A 23,750-nucleotide genomic window follows, 5' to 3' on the forward strand; every position below is an offset into this window, starting at 1 on the left:
AGATAGGTATTCCTACTAATTTGGAGACAATTTAGCTACCTATTCTAATTAGGACTTTAATTATAATAGTGATTAATTAAATAACTAATTAGTTAATGACTATAAAACCTTTATTTAGTTATAAACTGAAAAGGATTATTTAGTAAATTTGTCTGCCCCACCCATCCGTGCTTTTATATATAGTACTAGTTTTTCGCCACGTGCTACGCACGTGAGCGGCATTTACATGACCGGTTATGTATTTAAAAATAATTAAAATATTAAATAAAATAGTGTCGATAGTGAATTATTATGGATTATCACGTGCGTGATAATTATATGACACGTTGTTTATTTACTAAATATAATATTTTAATAATTATTCTATGGTCGACCATTTTTTTAACTAAATTATAGAATTTGTTTATTATCTTCATTGTTCTATTTTTTATCATTATCTTAATTACATTTTAAAAACTGATGCTTACATTATATATATGCCAAAAAAAACATGTACTGTAATAAAATATAAAAAGAATCAAAATAATAAATTTAGAGTGTATAAATATATAAATTAGAAGGTGTTATGGTTAAAATCTATGTATAACTTGAAGGATTGCTTGTAAATTATGAAACATAATTGTAGAATCGATAAAATTTGGAGGGCCATAGTTAAAATTTAAGGAGAATCCAAAAGACAAATATATAAATCATAAGGACATACTTGGAAACTCTTAGAAATTTGGGGGACCGTGACTCCTTATCTCCATGTACCTCTGCCTCCGCCAATGCTTGTAGATAATATTGCTATTAATAATCAAGTAAGTTGATTAGCAAATCCATATTTTGATTTTTTTTATTATTAATTTAGCTTTCAATTATACTTCACCTTCAGTTTTATCAATTTATAGAGAATCTACAAATTTCATTGTGAGTAAATTTATTAGTTAGATATAGAATGTATTTATATGGACTCCATCAATTGGTAGACTTCTTCAGCAATTAGTATAGTTGTTAAGTTTATTTAAATATTAAATTCTGCAATTGTAGCATGATTTTTTAATAAAAAAAGTTAATATTAAATTTTGGAATGTAACATGATTTTTTAATAGAAAAAATTTAGGTGTTCGTGTTTTAATAGGACATAATTAGATAATATATTTGTTTATGTATGTGCTTAGCAATTATAGTTATTAACATTTATCCAACTTCTAAATTTGTTGGAATTTTACTTGTATTCAACTATTCATTACTCCCTATAACGTGATCTTTATTTAATTATATACACTCCTATTTACTTTTTAATTTGTTAAATAATTTTTATATATTAGACTCCTATTCACTTTTTATTTTGTTAGAAATTGACTTACGGTTAAATATTCATTATTAAAATATAAGGTTAATTTTATATATTAAAGATTAATTATTACTATACTGTGTTATTAGCTATATAATTGGCAAAAGAACAGTACATTAGACACTTAAATTTGGATTGTACCCGTTTATGAACTTTTTTTTTGCATGTTGCTTTATTTAATATAGTATTTCATCTTTTTTATTGAAATTAATTTTTTTATGTATACTATATTGAAATTAGACTCTAAATAATTGCAATAGTCTTAATTTCTTTTAGACGTGGATGTTAGATTTTTAATTTGTATTTTCATGCAATTAAGTAATGCATACTTGAAGATTGTTTGAGTTATAAAAAGTCCTATTTAACATCATCTTAGTTTTTTCTCTCTCAAATATTTTCCTACGATTTTAATTTTGTAGTTGTTTATTAGAATTGAACTTCTACATTTTTTAATTGTTTTTAAAGTTTGTTTCTTATTAGAATTAGACTTGTGTTAAACTTCGTAAACTACGCACGTGAGCGATATTTATATGACCCGTTATATATTTAATAATAAATAAAATATAAAATAAAATAATTTAATTGTTAATAAATTACCATAAATAATTTTTTATTTGTATGTTTTAGGCATGTAAGTGATAATTATATGACCCGTTGTTTGATTTAACTATCAATTAAATTATTAAATATAATATTTTAGTTATAAATAACTGGTTTGAATACTAATTTAGTTATTTTCCCCATAGAAATAGACTTAACCACAACTAATACTACATTTTATGATATACACACCTAACTAAATTATAATAAAATTACACTCTTATACTATTAATATTTGTTTCTACGGAAAAAGAAAAAGCAATTTCCCAAACCAAATGTAACTCCATTTGTATGGTTAATAGTTTTTTTTGTTAGAATTATACTTGTAGTGAATTACTATTTATTCCATTATTTCCTTAATAATTAATACCCTTTAAGTCAATGAGCTAGCATGTATTAACCTGGAAAATATAATTTGTGTTGGATTTTTTAGAAATTTGATATGCTTCTTTAAAAAATTGAATACCTAATAAACAATTTCAATAAGTTGAATAAGCTGTCAATTTATAATCTAATGCTTATAATAAAATGTGACCTATAAATCAATTGCACAACATAAACTATTACTGAAAATACACAACATTACATCATTACATCATCACATCATCACAAAATTATTGCATTAAAAAAGTAATTGGAAAAAAAAATCAAATACCTGAGGTTTATTAAATTGTACCTGAAGTTTTTCAAGTAAGTTGAACAAAACAGGGCAATTTCCAATACTCCTAATCATGGTTATAGAAGACCAAACTTTTTGGTACTCATCCCTCGAGGCTCGAATGATACATAGCTTCGTAATGGGATTCACATGCTTGATTTGAAATGATCCAAGCGAAGAAGTTAAACCACACTCCCCATAATTTACCAAAACGCTGTCTTTACATGTACCAGTTTTTAAAACCAACCATTGCTTATCCTTTTACATGCTCAGATCTAGCCCGGGCTGAGATTCAGAGGAGGAGGTGTTCCGGCGTGGGGGCTTACCTGAGGTTTATTAATCTGTTGAAAGGTTTGCAGAGCAAAGTGTTCCGGTAACGCTATTTATAAAATTTAAAAAGAGTCATGTTAACTTAATAATTCTTATTAAAATTATCTGCTATGCTAATTAGACTTCTACTTTACTCAGAATTAAACTTCTATTAATTTTATATTTATTTTAAAAAAATATAATTGTTTATTTTATTAGAATTAGAGTTGTACTTAAGTTCGTAATTTTTTTAATTATTGAAACCTAATAGCGTAATTTTGCCTGTCCCCCCCTTCACACTTATAGTATAGTTATAGATAGATAGATAGATAGATATAAGTCAATATATATTTATTATTTCTTTATATAAGATGACTAAATAAGATAAATGTTATTGTCGGTCGGTAGTACTAATATAGCATGTCCCAGTATTAGGTAAACATTTTGGTATTCCTTATCATCAAGTTGATATGGCCGAGTTGGTCTAAGGCGCCAGATTAAGGTTCTGGTCCGAAAGGGCGTGGGTTCAAATCCCACTGTCAACATTTACTTTTTCTTTTTTATTGTCCTTATCCTCCTAAGTTTCCCTAACATAAATTGCTTTATTTTCATTGTCCTTTTACTCCTAAATTTTCCTAACATAAATCGTTTAACATACGAGAAATTCTTGTGTGAACCTAGTTCGCCACGTAGGATTATGAACCCTCCATTAAATACATGACACGTGGCGTAATTAAATACCATAACTAATCAATAAATATAACATTAATTAGTGATCTTTTAATGAAAATTAAATGCTATTTATTGATTGGTTATGGAATTTAATTACGCCACGTGTCATATATTTAATGGAGGGTTCATAATCCTACGTGGCGAACTAGGTTCACACAAGTATTTCTCCATACATACGAATCACATAGCTCGTAATATGATGGTCTTTCTGTTTCAAGTTTTTTTTTTAATATTTTAATATTATTTACATGTTTCATATGGCTCGTAACATTATTGTCTTTTTATTCTCAAATTTCTCTAGTATATTAGTACTCTTTACGTATTTCCTATATGGCTCATAATATTATCGTCTTTTTATTCTCAAGTTACTTTAATATATTAACATTGTTTACGTGCTTCATACGTGACTCGTAATATAACACATGAATGATATAATAGTTTTAAAATTTAAATTTAACTAAAAATAATATTAAATAATAACAACTTATTAATATGTAAATAAGAACAATCATTTACTTTATTAACTAATTAACATAGAAATTTATAATATAATCTTTAATAATAACTAAGTTAAAAAAGAATATTACTCATATTGAACCAGTAGTGATTGTTTTTTATTTTTATTTTAATAGTAAAATAAAATTAGGATATAATTTATAATTAACTCAAATTATAATTTTACTCAATAGTGATTTAAAAGCATAACGTCTTAAAAATACTAATACTTCATAGGTGAGATCAGTTCTAATCACTACTTTTAAAATTGTTCCATTTAGTTTCACATTTATTGTGTCAATTGTGGTCACTTTTAAAAGTAATTTTAAATTGGCCAAACCCATACTAAAGTCTCTATACTTTATACATTTTTTTTGGTTGGTCGTTAACGTTCAAGTTTCCGTTATCTAGTCCCTGTACTTATCATTTTTTCGATTTTAATATCTTTGAGTGGATGAACTAAGGAGAGTGTACCACACTCTCCGTTACATACCAGACCTCCGTATGACATGTCCAAATAAAAAAAATAAAAAAAATATGACTAAAATTTAAGGATCTGTTATCACCTTTTTCCTCCCCCTCAACGGAGTTAATTTTTTCCGAGCTACTTTTTTTTTAAATCCGGCCATAGAATTTCTTCTCCTCCATTAATGGAGGAGAAACCTGTCATTAATGGAGAAAAAAAACGGGTCTAGATCATAGTTACCAGATTCGCTCACCCCTCTAGTACCGCGAATCGGTTCGTACGTACCAGTTCGCGGTTCTCCGGCGACCTGATTCTCCTTGGTATGCGTATTGATTCGTTGGAGAAATGGTCCGATTCGCCGCCATTGTTTTTCTTAAAGTTGCAGGTTTTAGGGTTTTTTCAAGTAAAGCAGAAGAAGAAAACAGAAGAAGAAGAACAAGTGGGTCACGATATAAATTAGTTTTGTAAACTTCTACTTTATTAAATGGGAAGTTTTTGGGCCATTATGTTTAATTAAATGGGCTTTCTAATAAGAATCTAAATAAGGGAAAGGGATACGTTTTTATTTAGTAGGCAACTTACCTGACTTTATATATTCCCAACGACAATTAATATTTTTAATAACTAAAAAATGTTCCTTATTCTAATTTATGACATTTTAAAGCTATATATGAGTAAATTAGAAATGCATTATTGACTATCGAACCCATAATATTATTTCGGAGTACCGTGTCCCGAAAAAGCGAACCGAAGAGTCCTACCCCCGAAATATCGGATTCCCCGACTATAAGCGAATTAAGTACCCGTTCCCATACCGCGAATCTGGTAACTATAGTCTAGATGTAGTTCATGTCTCCTCCAATAATGGAGGAGACGAGATCTATAATAGAGAAAACGCAACAGGTCTCCTCTATTATTAATGGAGCAGAGACCTGCTGGCCTCTCCTCCATTAATGGAGGGAAAAAGACCACCACTTTTTCAGTGGTAACTGGCCGGCCGGAGTGGGTATGATGGTGGTCAGAGTGTAAATGGGTAACGATTAGATTAAAATTTTAGAATTATTTTTATTTTAAAATTAAAATTAAATCTCGAGATAAATTGATATTTAATTAAATTAAAGAAAAAATTATGTGGAGGGCCAGTCAGAGCGAGGGAGGGAGATGACGGCATCGGAATTAAAATTACGGACTAAATTTTATTTAGAACTAAAAATTAAATCTTGAAATAATTTGAAATGTAAATAAATTAGTTAAAATTTTAATAATTTTATTTTTATGTCTTCAATGCATTACAAATTTACCTATAAAGTCTTTCTATATACATTATTTGAAAAAGATAAAAAAATTAACATGAAAAATATCTTATGAATAAAAATTCGTTAATTAAAATATAATACACAATCACTTTTTTCAATTAGAATAAAATGGAATGAGCATATAATTCGAATTTGTGAACTTAAGAGGTTGTTTTGCCTAATGCTTGACTCTTCTTGTAGAGCTTGACAATTGAAGATTTGATGTCTCTTTTTCTACGTTGACATTGTACTTGTAGAGCTTGAAGCGTGATGGTTGCTCATAGACCTCGACATTCGGTTGTATCCAAAATACGAACCATATTCGAAACGTATGGATTTGATTTTAGTTTATAACTAATCGAAAAACTATATATAAAAATATAAGTAAAAGGTACAAAAAAATCCTCGTAGTTTTTATAAAAGTACAAATCATCCCTTTTACTTTTTTGGGGTATAATTAAGCCCTCTTTGTTTTCAAATAGAACAAATAACCCCTTTCATCTAACATAATTAGAAACACTCGTTAATGGCTGAAAAGTCTCTCATAATCATATAGAAAAAAAGTTCAAAAATAATTTTAATATTTAAAATATTTACCAAAAATTAGAGGGGGTAAGTGTCCCAAAAGTAAACTAAAAGGGTTTATTTGTCGATTTTAAAATAATAAGGGTTTAATTGTTCAATTTTAAAAATACGGAGGCTTAATTGTGCCCAGATAAAGTAAAAGGGCTGATCTGTACTTTTAAGAAAAACTCGAAAACTTTTTTGTACCTTCTGCCAAAAATATATAAAATAAACTAAAATTATTTTGGTAGTCTTGATTTAAGAGTCCAAACAAAAACTTAACGGCCAGAGATACGTTGTTCCTCACTTCCGTCTTTGGTGACTATATATTAATTTAAGTTTGTGGTACTGTAATAATAACTTTTACATTTCTTTTGTTTATGAGTGTTTATCCCACGCAACAGTCATATCACATTATTTCTACGACAAACCAATGTATTTACGATAGGTAGTCTTTAACTATTGCTTATTCTATTATTTTAAATATTTTAATATAGCAAACGCGTCATTCGTTTTTTTTTTTATAATTGAACCCACAATCTAATAGTTTGCTGTCTAACGCTTATATCATTTGATTTAGGGCTACTGGTAAAAAAAACCTAAATCTTTACGACTTGTTGCAATTATATCCAATTTTTTTAATTTTTGCAATAATATCCAAATTGTATTTTTTTGTTGCAATAATATCCAAATTGCATTTTTTGTAGCAATAATAGTCAAATTGATGGTTAAACTTGTTGTTTTCAATTAAGATATTAGGCTAGTATTATTTTTTGATGTATAATAATATAGTAAAAGTTCTAAAAAAATAGCAAAAAAACTCAAAAAATTCACATAAAAAGTGTAATTTGGATATTATTGCAACAAAATAATGAAATTTAGATATTATTACAAAAATTAAAAGATTTGAATAAAATTACAATAAGTCGAAAAGATTTTGTTTTTTTTACTATTAAGCCTTTAAACTATACCAAACGGCTCAATCGTTTGTTGTATAAATAACGTGACATATACATATAGATGGTTAATTTTGATATCAATCCGAATGATTTTATCGAAGTAGTGCATGATTGGGTCTGATTATTACAAATATTTTTGTTAAATAGCCGAATATAAAAGGAGAACGGAGAAGATCATCTTTACTTTTAAGTGGGTTGTTCGATGATATTGAGCTGATTCTTTGACATTTTAGTCTGTTTCTGACTATTCCAATATTATTTATTAATCACCAATCTTTTATTCATTACCATCAAGGATCTGATTCTGATATATATCCTAACCCTAACTAACATCTTAACTAATTTTCTTATTTATTTCATTGTTTGATTTTCCTGAACAGAAGAGTTGGATTAACAGGATTTTGTACAACTTGAGACTAGTAAAAGAGTTGGATGAACAGAATTGTAAATTACGATACATAATATACCACTTAAATAAAATTATATTGGCCTAATGCTTTAAAAAAATCCCGACCTTTCATCTTCTTTTCAATCCTACCCTGACGTTGTAAAGTAGTCAATTTTACCCTATTTTGCATTTTTTTCATTTCAATTGTACCCTATAACATGAAATTGACTTTTTTTTATTTGGCAAAATTCTCTAAATTGATTATTTTGGCATTATATTAACTTTTTACATTAAAATGACTATTTTTAAAGAATTTTGTTGAATTTTTGTCAAATAAATAAAGATCAATTTTATGCTTCAGGTTACAATTGAAATAAAAAAAAATATAAAATGGGGTAAAATTGACAAATTTTCAACGTCAGAGTAGGATTAAAAAGGGAATAAAAGATCGGGTTTTTTTTAAGACATTAAGCCAATTATATTATACACCTTTCATCTTAATTATATTATACACCTTTCATGTAAAAAAAACTTCTTTTAAAAAATCATTTTTAAAAATAATAATTTATAAGCGTATCAAAAGCTAATAATTTTTTTACAAAACTACAAAAACTGTACATCGTACTTTAATCAAAGAAATACGTGGTCTTTTATTAGTCTTTTTAATTTAAACTAGTGAAATAATTAAAATATATTTGACCAAATTTCAGTAAATTTTATAATTTTACATAAGTTAATTTCACTGTTGAAGATTAGTGAAATTTGTATTAGAAGAATTCATAAATCAATTTTATTTTTCTAAAATATTTTTATGAAAGTTTTTTATATTAACTTTTATCTTCTTCTTTTTTTTTATGAAAGATTCAATTTTTTTTAAAAAAAATAGATGAGTGTTCCATTAAAAATTTAATTCTTATTATTGTAGAGTAGTAAAGTAATTTAAATTTTATAAAGTGATTTGTAATAAATCTTATTTTATGTCAGATTATTAAAAATGATTTTATATTTTTCTCTAAATATTTACATTGTTTGAAATTAATGAAAATTATTTTAACATAAAAATATAAAAAAATGAATTTAATTCTTAATATGTTAGACCAGTAAAGTAATTTTTAATTAATTAGAAATAACATGGACCCTACAAAATTAATGTAGAAGAAATTATGCCTCGTACACTTTTTCTTTTGATTTCTTTTAGCAAAATTTCATTCTATTTTTTTTACTGCTGTAAAAATATTTCAAAAATATGTTATTTCACTAATCTACCAACAATCTATTAATAATTATCAATAATCTACTGGGAGTGTATTTTTATAATAAAGAAATTAAAGCATATTTTTACAAATACTTAACTTTTTTTTGAACTATTTTACAAATACTTAATTAGAAATAGATATGTTTATAGAAAAATCCATTAATTTACACAATGTGATAGCTGCAACAACTTGACCTAGAAAATTAGTAACCTATGTTATAGGAAGTTAAGGATGTTTAAATGAAAAATGCTTGAAACATAAAATGACGAAACAATTTTTTAATAAAAATATATTAGAGATATAAATTAAATTATAAATTATAAATTCTAATAAATTTTTGTATAATCCGCTAGTAACAAAGTCGAATCTATTTTACCAATAAACTATAGTATAAATGTTACAAACGCTGAGCAACAAACTGTTAGATCGTGGGTTATATTCTTTTCACAAACGTTCCCCCAACGAACTTATCAAAAAAAAGTCGTATCTATTTTGAGAATAAGATAGATTCCAATTTGGACAGCCATCATAAATTTTAAGCAACAAAGGAATTATATTGAATTCAGAGCTGAAGAGAAATGAGTTTGGGTTGTACTTGTTGGGAGTATGAGTTTATAAAGACCGACTGAAATGCAAAAATCAAATCTAACCGACAAATTCAATTTGGTTTAAAATTATAATAAAAAATTGGATGTTCGATTTAATTTGATTTTTATTCTAAAAAATTTGAATTTGATTTTATCGTAAAAAAATAGAAGATACCTGAATTGAACTGATTGGTCCAATTTTTTTAATAAATACACTTGGTTCTAAAACCGGGAAAAATTATATCACAAAAATTTGCATTGACCGAATGCAAACCCCTAAACAAGAGGTCAAAAATAGACTAAAAATTAAATTTAGACGTCAAAAATATCATGATTCCACAACTTAAAACAATAATTAATTTTTGACAAATACTCTGTAATCCATCTTTTTAACTCACCTTTTATAATCCTCCATGGCAATGTTTTGTCCAATTCCCTTATAAAAAGTATATATTTCAAAAAAATAAAAAATTAAACCATCTACTCTTTAATTGTCACGCTAGGCGGCGGGAGGGTTGAGCAAGAACGAAACCAAACCGAAAAACCAAACCGAACCGAATTTCATTGTTTGGTTTTGTTTTCGGCATAAACAGTTTGGTTCGGTTCCTATATTAGATAAAGTTTGGCGTTTGGTGTTCCGTTTTGTTTGGGTGTTTTGAAAACCGAAAAAATTGAATAAACCGAACTTTAATATAAAATATATATTATTTTAAAACATAATATACATATATATTTATATTTTTTATATTTTTTATTTTTATATATGAATTAATAATTGTTATTTTAACATATATAGAAGTTTATTAGCCTCTAATTATTTAATATTTGAATTATTTTTAATAAAAAAAATAATCAAATTCAGTTTAACTGAACTAAAATTTTCAGTTGGGTACGGTTGAATTTTTTGCCTCCAAACCAAAAGTTCAGTTTGGTTTGTAAATCTTCCAAATTTCGGCGGGTCGGTTTTGGAAAATTTTCAACTGCACCGACCAAATCGAACTGATGCTCAGCTCTATCAGGCGGTACAAAAAAATGGATTAAAAAAAGCGGGTTATTGTTATATTTAAATAGATCACATTTTTTATATTAATGTTATCAATTTCATTCATTTTGTAATGATCTACAATAATGGAATATTAAATACATAAAATCAGTATCTTTAGTTTAGTTCATTCTTGCCGGTTACCAAACGAAGTAATACTACTTTAAGTTTCTTCTTTTAAAATCTCTATATCTCCATTACCTTCACTTTCTTCCAAAATGGAAAACCCTATCAAATCAATAACCCACATTTTCTTCACAATCTCAGCACTATTAATCACCTCCGCCGCCCAAGAACTAGCCATCGGCTTCAAAACGACGCCAAATCCATCAGTCACGTCGTTTCAATCTGTACTAAACGACTCAACAGGCAGTTCCTCACTGGGTTTTCTCCGAGTCAATCGAACCCAACTCGCCCTTTCAGTTGTCCACCTTCCTTCTCTAGAACCACTTTGGCAGACTAACCCAACGATCCCCTCAGCTCGATGGTCAGACAGAACCGAGTTCTTCTTCAATGGCAGTCTCGTAATATCTGATCCACACTCAGGGACATTCTGGTCGACTGAAACTCAAGGTGACAGAGTTGTTCTTCTCAACACCTCAAATTTGCAAATACTTAAACACCACGTAACGGACTCTTCTCCCTTAGTTTTATGGCAAAGCTTTGATTATCCCACAAATACCCTCGTGGAGAATCAGAATTTAACGTCGAGCATGGCTCTGGTTTCATCGAGCGGGATATATTCTCTCCGTTTAGGTGACATTTTCATGGCTCTATACGCTAAATTCGATCATAACTCTGACCAAATGTATTGGAGACACGAAGCACTCGAAGGAAGAACAGTGATCATTGAAGGAGACGGCCCGTTGCTTGCTCGGGTTGAATCAGACGGATACTTAGGTATGTTTCAAAATAAAACAGCTCCGGTTGATATTCAATCTTTTAACAGCTTTCACCGGAATATTAGCCGGTTTCTTTTTGTCCGGTTAGAGCTCGACGGTAACTTAAAAGGATATTTATGGGATGGTTCCAACTGGGTATTGGATTACCAAGCAATTACTGATACTTGCCAATTGCCTAACCCTTGTGGTTCCTATAGTTTATGTAAACCCGGGTCGGGTTGTTCTTGTTTGGACAACCGGACGTATTCGGGTTCTAGCGGGTGCCTTTCTGTTAAGTCAGACGGTGATTTTTGTAGTAGTGGAGAACATGATGGAGTTGCAAACGACATGTCGGTTTTGAGAAGGAAAGGGGTTGAGCTGCCGTATAAAAAACTAATGAGCTATAAAACGACGTCGTCTTTAGAAGAATGTGAGGGTTTCTGCGAAAATAACTGCAGCTGTTGGGGTGCAGTTTATAATAATGGATCCGGATTCTGTTACTTTGTGGATTACCCGATCCAAACTTTATTGGGCGTGGGTGATGAGAGTAAGTTGGGTTATTTTAAAGTGTGGGAAGGTACAGGGAAGAAAAAAGAAGGTGTTATTATTGGTGTAGGGATTTTCAGTGGGGCCATTTTGATTTTATTTGGTGCAGTCGGGTTTGGAGTTTATAAAATATGGAAGAGAAGAGAACGAGCCAAAGGAATATTTGAGGAGGAAAATGGTATATCAACCGGCCCGTATAAGAATCTCGGGTCGGATAGCTTTAGATCAATTGAAATGGGTAATAGATAGTGACGTAAGGCATGACATCATGTTCAAGAGTTTGGTCGGATAAGAGTTGACTGATTTTATCATTAAAAACAGAAAGAAGATCATGGTGACCTTTTGTCACTTTATATAGTGATTGTGGAACGTGGGACCCAGATTAAGTTATTGGGAAGTGGGTCCATTTTGATTAAAATTAAGATTATTCAATTAATAATAATATATTTTTGTTTATACTACAATTTAATTAATATTTAATAATATAGTTTTGTATAGATTTGTGCTTCTAGATATTGTTCAATTGTGTCGTTCAACTACATGTGACAAGTTCTCAAAGTAGGCGATGACTTTAGTGCCCTTCAAGAGAAAATCCTGTTTGGAAGGCAAGAAAATTGAAAAAGAAAATATCATGAAGCCAAGAAAAGTCTCATTTGTGTCAATTTTTATGTAACATCTTGAATTTATACTTTTTAATTGTTTGATTCTTTTGCAATATAAGAGTACAAATAATTTATGAAGGGTATTGTTGGAAGCTGATTAAATATCTAAAATAAGAAACTTTAAAAATCAAATAATAACAAGTGTTTCAGTGAGTGTTTGATTTAAGTAAATACAAATTAGGATATTATCCTAATCATAATCCAAAACTAATTAGGATTAGAAAATCCTGAATTGCTTCAGATTTAAACCTAAAAAACGCATATAAATACAATAATTGGCACAACTTTCTTTTTATGAATTATACTCCATAGTACTGATATTGCTCTTTGATTTGGGTAATTAAATTTAAGATAATTAATAATGGATTATGATTATTACACAAAGCTAGAAGACGAGGAAGATCATTCATTGTGGAGGCTAACAGATTTACCTATAGAATTTATGTGCACCTGTTTGTTCTGGTTAACGGTTGGAATTAGTGTGCCGACGTTGTTGATAGTTAGGTTAATTAGTGAATGTCCAACCACACAATCTGATCCTGTTTTGAAATTTTTAATCTCAAAAATTAGTGTAATTGAGGTTGTTTATTTTATTTGGTTTCTGGGAGGATTAATGTTGACGGTCCATTTTTGTTTAAAAATTGCAAGATCAAGAAGGGTTGTTGCTGCGCTTATGGAGGCATGAAGTGGAAAAATTAGGGGCTTAATTGAATGGTTTTTTTCAGACTTTGAATTTTTGTATTAATGGAAGATGGACTTCGGAGTTGTATGGATAGTTTTTTGTTATTTTATGTTTAATTTTATTATTTTTTGTTATTTTTTCTGTATATAAAGAAGTTTATTACTGTTGTTAATTAGTATTGTTACTTTTTTTTTTTTGACAATAGTATTGTTACTTTACTCTTTGGTTATAACTTAATTAGCTTAATGAATACCTATATTAATTAATACATCTAATGCACCAGTGAAAGAAGTTTTAACCTGAAAACTGTTATAAATTTAATGATAATATAGATAATGCTTGTAGACTAAACTAATGAATATTTAGTGAACACTTAATAATGCAATAAGAGAGCAAATATTTGGGAGGATTTTACTACTTTTGTAAGTATATTTTCACTTGTAAATTTTACATGGAATGGAACCTATTTATAGGCAATTTCACCCCCATGTAATTAATGCATTTACATGCATGTCAAATATGGAGGGTTGAAATATTTTCACCTAATTAGATAGGTAACTTTGAATTTGTCATCCATAATATTCACACACTATTATAACACTCCCCCTTGAATGACAAAATGTTTATTCTAAATTACGCTATGTCGTACTGCCTCATTAAAAACCTCACTAAAGAAAAATCCAATGGGATAAAAACTTTAGTCAGGGAAAAAGAGTGCAGTGCGTAATTTCTCCCCCTCATTGCAACATAGATAATCCTTCATGTATTTCGCAGATGGCGCATCCCAATATTATGAACATGTTTTCTAAATATTGCTGTAGGAAGTGCATTCGTGAAGAGATCAGATGAATTATTATTTGATTGAACATACTGGATGTCAATTTCTTGATTCTTTATAAGTTCTTGAGTGTATGAAAAGAATCTTGGAGGTATATGTTTGGTTCTGTCACTCTTGACGTATCCTTCCTTGATTTGTGCTATACATGCAGCATTATCTTCATATAGAACAGCTGGACTCTTATGGACTGGAAGACCACAAGATTCTTGAATGTGTTGTGTTATTGATCTGAGCCACACACATTCCCTACTTGCTTCATGTAATGCAATAAGTTCAGCATGATTTGAGGAAGTGGCTACAATTGTTTGTTTCTGTGACCGCCAAGAAATTGCAGTACCTCCACTTGTAAATACATATCCAGTTTGAGACTTAACCTTATGAGGATCAGACAAATAACCTGCATCTGCATAACCAATCAATTTTAGATTTGAATCGTTAGAATAAAATAAACCAAGATCAGTGCTTCCACGAAGATAACGTAATATATGTTTGATTCCATTCCAATGTCTCTTCGTGGGAGCTGAACTAAATCTTGCTAATAAATTGACAGAAAAGGATATGTCAGGACGAGTGCAATTAGCTAGATACATAAGTGCTCCGATTGCACTGAGATATGGTACTTCAGGACCAAGAATATCCTCATTTTCTCCACAAGGACGAAATGGATCAGTTTCAACATTCAGTGATCGATTAACCATAGGAGTACTTAAGGATTTGCTTTATACATACCAAAACGTTTTAAGATCTTTTCTATATAATTTGACTGATGCACTAATACGCCATTGTGCATATGTTCAATTTTTAAACCAAGACAATATTTGGTTTTTCCAAGATCTCTCATTTCAAATTCTTCCTTTAAGTACACACTTGCTTCATTGATCTCACTGTCTGTTCCAATAATATTTAAATCGTCAACATAGACGGCTATAATCACAAATCCCGATGTTGATTTCTTGATAAAAACACATGGGCAAATAAGGTTATTCACATAGCCTTTATTTATCAAATAATCGCTTAAACGATTATACCACATGCGCCCTGATTGTTTTAACCCATACAAAGATCTTTGCAATTTGATTGAATACATTTCTTTGGGTTTTCTATTTAATGCTTTAGGCATTTTAAATCCTTCAGGGACCTTAATATAAATATCGCTATCTAGCGATCCATACAAGTATGTTGTTACAACATCCATGAGACGCATTTCTAATTTCTTAGAAACTGCAAGACTGATCAAATATCGAAATATAATTGCATCCATGACAGGAGAATATGTTTCATCATAATCAATTCCAGGTCTTTGAGAAAAGCCTTGAGCAACAAGTCTAGCTTTATATCTTGTGATTTCATTTTTCTCATTTCGTTTTCGTACAAAGACCCATTTGTAACCTACCGGGTTCACATCTTTAGGTGTGAGGACAACAGGTCCAAACACACTTCTCTTGTTAAGAGATTCTAATTCAACTTGCATAGCGTCTTTCCATTTATCACAATCATGTCTATTTTGACATTCAATAACCGATCTCGGTTCGGGATCCTCATTTCCATTTATGATATCACATGCAACAGCATAAGAGAAAATTTCGTCAATATTTTCCATTGTGTCTCGATTCCACACAATCTTTGTATTATTGTAATTAATTGAGATTTCTTCTTTATTCTCATTTGTGTCCTCTTCTAGGGTACTGTCTTGATTAATTACATTCATATCCTCTTCTGGGGCATTGCCTTGGTTAACCTCATTTATTTCCTCTTCTGGAGTATTTTCTTTATCTTGTGTTTCTTCAGGAACACCTTTCTCTTTGCTAGCATGATCGAGATTTTCTGCTCCTTTTCTTTTCCGAGGATTTTTATTTTTTGAACTGATCGGTCTTCCACGCTTCTGGCGTGTCTTTGATTTATGAGCGACTTTATTTTCAGAATTCTCTTTTGGAATCTGAACTCTAGCAGGGGCATTAACTGCTGGTATATATGATTTAATCACTCTTTTTGTATCTGTAAATGCATCAGGTAATTGATTTGCAACAGCTTGCAAATGCACAATCTTTTGAACTTCTGTTTCACATTGTTTTGTGCAAGGATCAAGATGCAATAATGAAGGTTCACACCATGCAATATTTTTATCTGATTGTTTATTTTCTCCCCCTAATGGTGGGAACTCTTCTTCATTAAAATGACAATCGGCGAAACGTGCTGTAAAAACATCACCTGTTAAAGGTTCAAGATACCTAATTATGGATGCGGACACATAACCAACGTATATTCCCAATCTTCTTTGAGGACCCATTTTTGTGCGTTGTGGTGGTGCAATTGGCACGTATACAACACAACCAAAAACCCTAAGATGGGCAATATCTGGTTCTTGACCAAATGCTAATTGTAATGGGGAGTATTTATGATATGCACTAGGTCTAACACGAATTAATGATGCAGCATGTAATATAGCATGTCCCCATATAGAGATAGGTAGCTTAGTTCTCATCATTAATGGTCTAGCAATAAGCTGAAGGCGCTTAATTAGAGATTCAGCTAAACCATTCTGTGTATGTACGTGTGCAACAAGATGCTCAACTGTGATTCCAACAGACATGCAATAATCATTGAATGTTTGAGATGTGAATTCACCAGCATTATCAAGTCTTACCCTTTTAATTGTGTAATCAGGGAATTGAACACGCAATTTAATAATTTGGGCAAGAAATCTTGCAAATGCAACATTGCGAGTTGATAATAAACAAACATGTGACCATATGCTGGATGCGTCAATCAATACCATAAAGTATCTGAATGGTCCACATGGTGGATGAATTGGCCCACATATATCACCTTGAATTCTTTCAAGAAATAAAGGTGATTCATTTTCAATTTTAGCCGGTGAAGGTCTCACAATTAATTTTCCAATAGAACAAGCTGTACATGACATATGACTTACTTGGGGAATTTTCTCACCTTTCAGTGGATGTCCTCGTGCACTGTCAATTATTCTCCGCATCATTATTGATCCTGGATGACCCAATCTTTCATGCCATAATTTTAGTATTGAAGCATCACAATACTTTTTCTTTTCAGCCATATGTGATTCGGCCACATTTATATATGTATAATATAAACCAGAAGAAAATGTGGGTAATTTTCCAATTACATGTTTCTTACCTGAAACATTTGTTGTAATATGAAGATATTCCATATTATCATCATTTTCTGTCTCAATATGGAATTTATTCAGACGAATATCTTTAAAACTTAACAAGTTTCTTTGAGACTTGGGGGAAAATAATGCTTCATTAATGGTAAGTACAGTTCCCCCTTGTAATAGAACAGTAGCTCTTCCGGAGCCTTCAATTAATTTTACCTTACCAGATATTGTACTGACATTTGTCTGACATCTTTTAAGATTTGAAAAATATTTTTGGTGTTTGAGTATAGTGTGGGTTGTCGCACTATCCACAAGACATATTTCTTCATTACTGAACTTGGACGAAACAACATGCTGAGAATTATCCATATGCTTTTTAATTCAAACAAAGAAAAATTTATCATAAGAAATTATAGAATAACACAACAATACATAAGTAAATAATAAAAACATTACAATACATGCTGGATTAGTTTTCATTATTATTGTTCTCAAGAAAATCGGAAACATCTAAATGTGTCATGTCTATAGAGTCATTATGCATTAGACTGTGGTCAAAATCATCATCAGAAACAAAATTTGTTTCTATATTCTTTCCATTTTCCTTGAGGGAAGCTTGGTAAAGCTCAACAAGATGTTTGGGCGTACGACAGGTACGCGACCAATGCCCAGTCATGCCACATCGATAACATTTACTATCGACATTTTTCACTTGATGTTTGTATTGTCCACTGTTCCTGTTTTCTTGTTTCTCCTCCTTCTTATCCCACTTCTGGTGGTGATTCTTATGCCTAAAAGAGTTATTATAACCGACATGGTTGTAATTATTTCCACCTCGACCGTAACCATGACCACGACCACGACCACGACCACGACCACGAGGAGATCTATATGCGCTCGCATTTACATTAGGAAATGGAGCAGAACCAGTGGGTCGTGCTGCATGATTTTTCATTAACAGTTCGTTATTCTGCTCAGCCACTAGAAGGCAAGAAATCAGCTCTGAATATTTCTTAAACCCTTTCTCACGATACTGCTGCTGGAGTACCACATTAGATGCATGAAAAGTGGAGAATGTTTTTTCTAATAAATCTTCATCAGTAATTGTTTCTCCACACAATTTTAGCTTTGAGCTAATTCAGAATATTGCAGAATTGTATTCACTAACACTTTTAAAATCCTGCAATCTTAAATGCATCCAGTCATAACGAGCTTTTGGAAGAATTACAGTCTTCTGATGGTCGAAGCGTTCTTTTAAACTATTCCAGAGAACAAGTGGATTATCTTCACTGAAATATTCATTTTTTAATCCTTCATCAAGATGATGGCGAAGGAAGATCATTGCTTTTGCACGATCTTGAGTAGAGGCATTATTTCCCTCTTTAATAGTGTCCTCATGACGAGAGGCTTGCAGATGTATTTTTGCATCTAGTATCCATGACAGATAATTTTTTCCAGATACATCAAGTGCCGTAAATTCAAGCTTTGTAAGGTTTGACATGATTAAACTTTGGAATACTTTACCGAATTTTCTTGAATTAGGGAATCGTAAACTGATAGAACGATCGTGCTGATAACGTGTTATAAATTTAATGATAATATAGATAATGCTTGTAGACTAAACTAATGAATATTTAGTGAACACTTAATAATGCAATAAGAGAGCAAATATTTGGGAGGATTTTACTACTTTTGTAAGTATATTTTCACTTGTAAATTTTACATGGAATGGAACCTATTTATAGGCAATTTCACCCACCATGTAATTAATGCATTTACATGCATGTCAAATATGGAGGGTTGAAATATTTTCACCTAATTAGATAGGTAACTTTGAATTTGTCATCCATAATATTCACACACTATTCATAACAAAAACCAAATAAAGGATTTTTTCTCCGCTGAAAAATATTTATAGTAAATTACTATGAAGCCCCTCACATTTGATAAAATTTACACTTTAATCCATTCTGTTTGTAAGCTAAACTATGTGGCCTCTTACTTTTGCTTCCGTCAACATTTTAGTCCTCCATCAATTTTTAGAGTTAGTCAACGAAGTCAAACGACTTATGGGTAAATTAATTATCAAAACCGAGGGACTAAATCGTTAACAAAAACAAAAGTGAGGGGTGGAATTATTGAGAAAAATAAAAGTAGGAGACAATATAGTTTCATTGACTTCGTTGACTAACATCCAAAATGGACGGAAGGACTAAATCGTTGACAAAAACAAAAGTGAAGGTTATATAATTCAATTTTTAAATAAGAGGGACTAAGCTGTAAATTATGTCAAATGTAAGGGGTGTCATAATAATTTGCTCCAATTTTTAAGAGAACTATAATTCGGAGTAGATAATAATCTAAATATAAGGTAATTGATTTTGACCATCATTGAACTTTCCAGATTTTTTTATTTTAGTCACTAATTATTTTTTCATTTTGATCATTAAACTTTCATTTTTTTTCATTTTGGTATTTCAGGTCAAAAATGCTTAGGTGGCAGCCGGAAGTTGACATGTGACAACCGGATTTTACAAGTTTTACGTTAAAAAATTTATCACATACACATAATTTCACTTTGAAAATGAGTTTTTAGATCAAATAATGCATATATGGCAAGTTTTCAGGTTTAAAAAAATTAATTTCGACTGCCACCTAAGCATTTTGGCCAAAAAATATCAAAATGAAATAAAAATAAAAATTCAGTAATTAAAATGAAAAAAAATAGTTTAGTGACTGAAATTAAAAAACTCAAAAGTTCAGTGATCTTCAAAATCAATTACCCCTAAATATGTTATTGCGTTATTAGAATCATGAAAGGCTTAAATCCGGCTCGATCATTAAACTGGTGATGACAAAGGATTCAGAGTTAAAGGTTTAATTGAGGTTGAAAATAATAAAATATTAAATAATTATTTGTATAATTTTATGAGAAATAAATATTTTATTAATAAAACTATTAATAAATATTATTGTACATTACATAAATTAAAAAAATTATTAAAATAATAAATAAATAAATATCTTTTATTGAAAGAGTTTAGTCCAACATTTCAAACAACTTCTATAAAACAGTATAATATCTATTTTATCGAATAATTGGATTAAAAAATACGACATATATATATATTTTAACGTCCGTTATTCGATAACTAAATTTAAAATAAATGAATATTCTATTTTAGAGTGAAAATACCTAAGTCATTGAATTTATTAATTTATAATTTTTATTTATATTTGTGTCTAAGGACTCAATTGAAATCTAAATTGTTTTGGTCAAATTATTTAACTCAGTTGATTAACATAAAAACTGGCGGAAGAATTAATCACGAAAATAAAAATAATGAATCATATTATTGAAATTTTAAATATAAAAGACAAACATGTGAATTATGATATATGTGAGAATCTCTGATTTAATCACAGTATATCAGAAAAAATTCTCAAAATAATTTGCATTTAATAATAATTAAATTTATTATTGGCTTAATATATTTGCGTGTTCCTGCACTTTTCTCTTTTTGCACATAAGGTCCCTGCACTAAAATACCCCATCATTAAATCCCCGCACTTTAACTTCCCTAATCCTGAGGTCCCTCTGTTAACCTTCTGTTAGCGCGTGTAGCACACGCGTTGTTAATAAGACTAGAATTCATTTTTGTAGTTTGATATATACAAATAAGGCACCTGTACTTTTAATTTTAGGTCCCTGCATTTTTAATTTATACAAATAAGGTCCCTGCACTTTGATTTATAGAAACGATGTCCTTGTAATTGTTTTCATAAAATAAAAAATTTTATTTATTTTAATATATGTATTTTCAAAATTATATAATTTTTTTAATTAATAATATAAGATGCTGATGCAATTTAATTAACTTTTTATTATGTTTAAATTAACAATAAGAATGTAAATTAAATTAATAAAAATATTATATTTTTTTATTTTTTTATTAGATTATATTAACCATCACTTTATAAAAATAATTATGATTTACATATTAGAGTATATATCGTAAATGAGATCCTTACTCGAAATAAATTTAAAATTAATTTAAAATTAATTTGAAGGCAACTTAGATAAAATTAATAAAAACATTAGAAATCCATTCAGACTTTCGTCTTATATGTCTCCTCTAGAAAATGAAGTAGCCAGCTTTGTCTTATAAGTTTATATAACACATTCAAATTCGAAATTGACATATATGAGGATCGACGTCTGTTTCCACCTATAAGTGCAATGTTGTTATATTATTTAAAAAAAATAAAAAAACATTGCTATAGAATATTATTTTAATATTTTAATAAAAAATTTAAAATAGTTTTATTTATGTGACTTAATATTTACTTGTTAATAAATAGAAAATCTAGTTCACTTTTATTTTTTAACATGATAAAAAATTAATTAATTTTATTTTTTTTTATTTAAAGCTAAGTAATAATAATTTAATAAATTTAATAAATTTATATTAATGATCATTTTATGAAAATAAATATGATTTAATTATTAGAGTGCGTTTCGTGAATGAGGTCCTTACTCAAGAAATATTCAAAATTAGTTTAAAAAAAATTAAAAGTGACATAAAAATATATTAAGAAATTAGAAATCCATTCAGACTTCCGCTTGATATGTCTCCTCTATAAATGGAAGTAGACAGCTCGAACTTGTAAGCTTATATAATATACTCAACTTCGAAGTTGACATATATCAAGATGAACGTCCGTTTACACCTCTAAGTACAATGTTGTTATATTATTTAAAAAATAAAAATTTATCGGGATAGACTATTATTTTAGTTATTTAATAATAAATATTAAAATTATTTTTATTTCTCTAAGTTAATATTTACTTTTTAAAATAAAAATTAAATTCACTTATATTTTTCAACATAATGAAAAAAATTAATAAATTATGTTTTTTATAGATGAATAATAATAAATTAAACATTTAGTAAGAATAATTTAAATATTCAATAAAATAATAGTTAAAAGATAGAAATTTTGACATTATTATTATTTAAATATGTTAAATTCATACCCATTAAAAAAATATAAGTTTTTATATTTTATACTTAATTTTAGTTTTATTAAACTAAAAATTAATGTATATTTATGCACAATCTCTATATTTAAAAGTACAGGGACGTAACATTAAAAATTAAAAGTTTAGGGATGTAAAGTTAAAAAATTGAAAGTGCGTTAACGGCGTCAACACTCGCCTTAACAGAGGGAACTCGGGATGATGAAAGTTAAAATGCATGAATTTAATGATGGAATATTGTAGTGCAGGGACCTTATGTGCAAAAAGAGAAAAGTGTAAGGACACGCAAATGTATTAAGCCTTTATTATTTTTATAGTAAAAATAAAGAAATAAAAATAGCACTAGCTAGTTACATTTAAACCTTTCATGATCCCTTCCAAAATTAATAATACAGCAGGAATGTGCATAGGTCAGTACGGTTATCGAACCGATCTTACAACCAAAACCCATCGATTTTTTACTTTTGAAAAAAATAATCTGACCATACCGAAACTCCAAAGGCAACATTTTTATATTTTCAAATTATTCAAGTTTGAAATAATTTAATTTGTTAAACGAATGTGTATTTGGATGGCTCTTATAATAGCCACAAAGTCCACATTGCTTTATTTATTTCAAAGAATGACTCATTTTTTTCATGAGATGGTCATTCTTTTTTCTATTTATATATTGTTATCTCTGACAAAAAAAAAATATTTTTATATTTTCCTTAATTAAAAAAAAAGAGTAATTTGCAGATTCTAGAAATTGAACACATGATCTTCAGTGAATACAAAGACCTCTCCACCATCACCCCCATACCAATACTTAATAAATTTATTTAGGCTTAATACATCTGTGTGTTCCTGCACTTTTCTGTTTTTGCACATAAGATCCCTACACTAAAATATCCATCATTAAATCCCTGCACTTTAACTTCTATCATTCCCAGGTCCCTCTATTGAGGCGAGTGTTGACGCCGTTAACGCACTTTCAGTTTTCTTAATTTTAGATCCCTGCACTTTTAATTTTTTAATGTTACATCCCTGCACTTTTAAATGTTGAGATTATGTATAAATATGCATTAATTTTTAGTTTAATAAAATTAAGTTTAAGTATAAAATATTAAAACTAATATTTTTTAAAGGGTACAAATTTAACATATTTAAATAATAATAATAATGTCAAAAATTATATTTTTTAGCTATTATTTTATTGAAAATTTCATTCATTCTTACGGAATGTTTAATGTAGTATTATTCATCTATAAATAAAAAAAAATTATTTATTTATTTTA

The 23,750-nt window shown here is 29.1% G+C and overlaps 3 protein-coding genes and 1 non-coding gene across 4 annotated transcripts; 2 read left to right on the forward strand and 2 right to left on the reverse strand.

The window, feature by feature from the left end:
* Positions 1–3,367: 3,367 nt before the first annotated feature.
* TRNAL-AAG (transfer RNA leucine (anticodon AAG)) lies at positions 3,368–3,448 on the forward strand. Its single transcript has one exon. It is a non-coding gene; the product is annotated as a tRNA-Leu (tRNA).
* Positions 3,449–10,812: 7,364 nt separating this feature from the next.
* Positions 10,813–12,854, forward strand: LOC126679341 (PAN domain-containing protein At5g03700). The gene has a single exon (XM_050374356.1). The coding sequence runs from the start codon at positions 10,906–10,908 to the stop codon at positions 12,361–12,363; it is 1,458 nt and encodes a 485-aa protein (XP_050230313.1). The 5' UTR covers positions 10,813–10,905; the 3' UTR covers positions 12,364–12,854.
* Positions 12,855–14,217: 1,363 nt separating this feature from the next.
* LOC130015410 (secreted RxLR effector protein 161-like) lies at positions 14,218–14,994 on the reverse strand. Its single transcript, XM_056105500.1, has one exon. The coding sequence runs from the start codon at positions 14,992–14,994 to the stop codon at positions 14,218–14,220; it is 777 nt and encodes a 258-aa protein (XP_055961475.1).
* A 2,907-nt stretch (positions 14,995–17,901) lies between these two features.
* Positions 17,902–18,933, reverse strand: LOC126678405 (uncharacterized). Its single transcript, XM_050373303.1, has 2 exons — positions 18,601–18,933; positions 17,902–18,558 (listed from the first exon to the last, which is right to left on the reverse strand). Exons 1-2 carry the CDS (start codon positions 18,931–18,933, stop codon positions 17,902–17,904), a joined length of 990 nt encoding a protein of 329 aa, XP_050229260.1.
* Positions 18,934–23,750: the final 4,817 nt, after the last annotated feature.

This window comes from Mercurialis annua, linkage group LG4, assembly GCF_937616625.2.
Source record: "Mercurialis annua linkage group LG4, ddMerAnnu1.2, whole genome shotgun sequence".
Taxonomy (NCBI): Eukaryota; Viridiplantae; Streptophyta; class Magnoliopsida; order Malpighiales; family Euphorbiaceae; genus Mercurialis; species Mercurialis annua.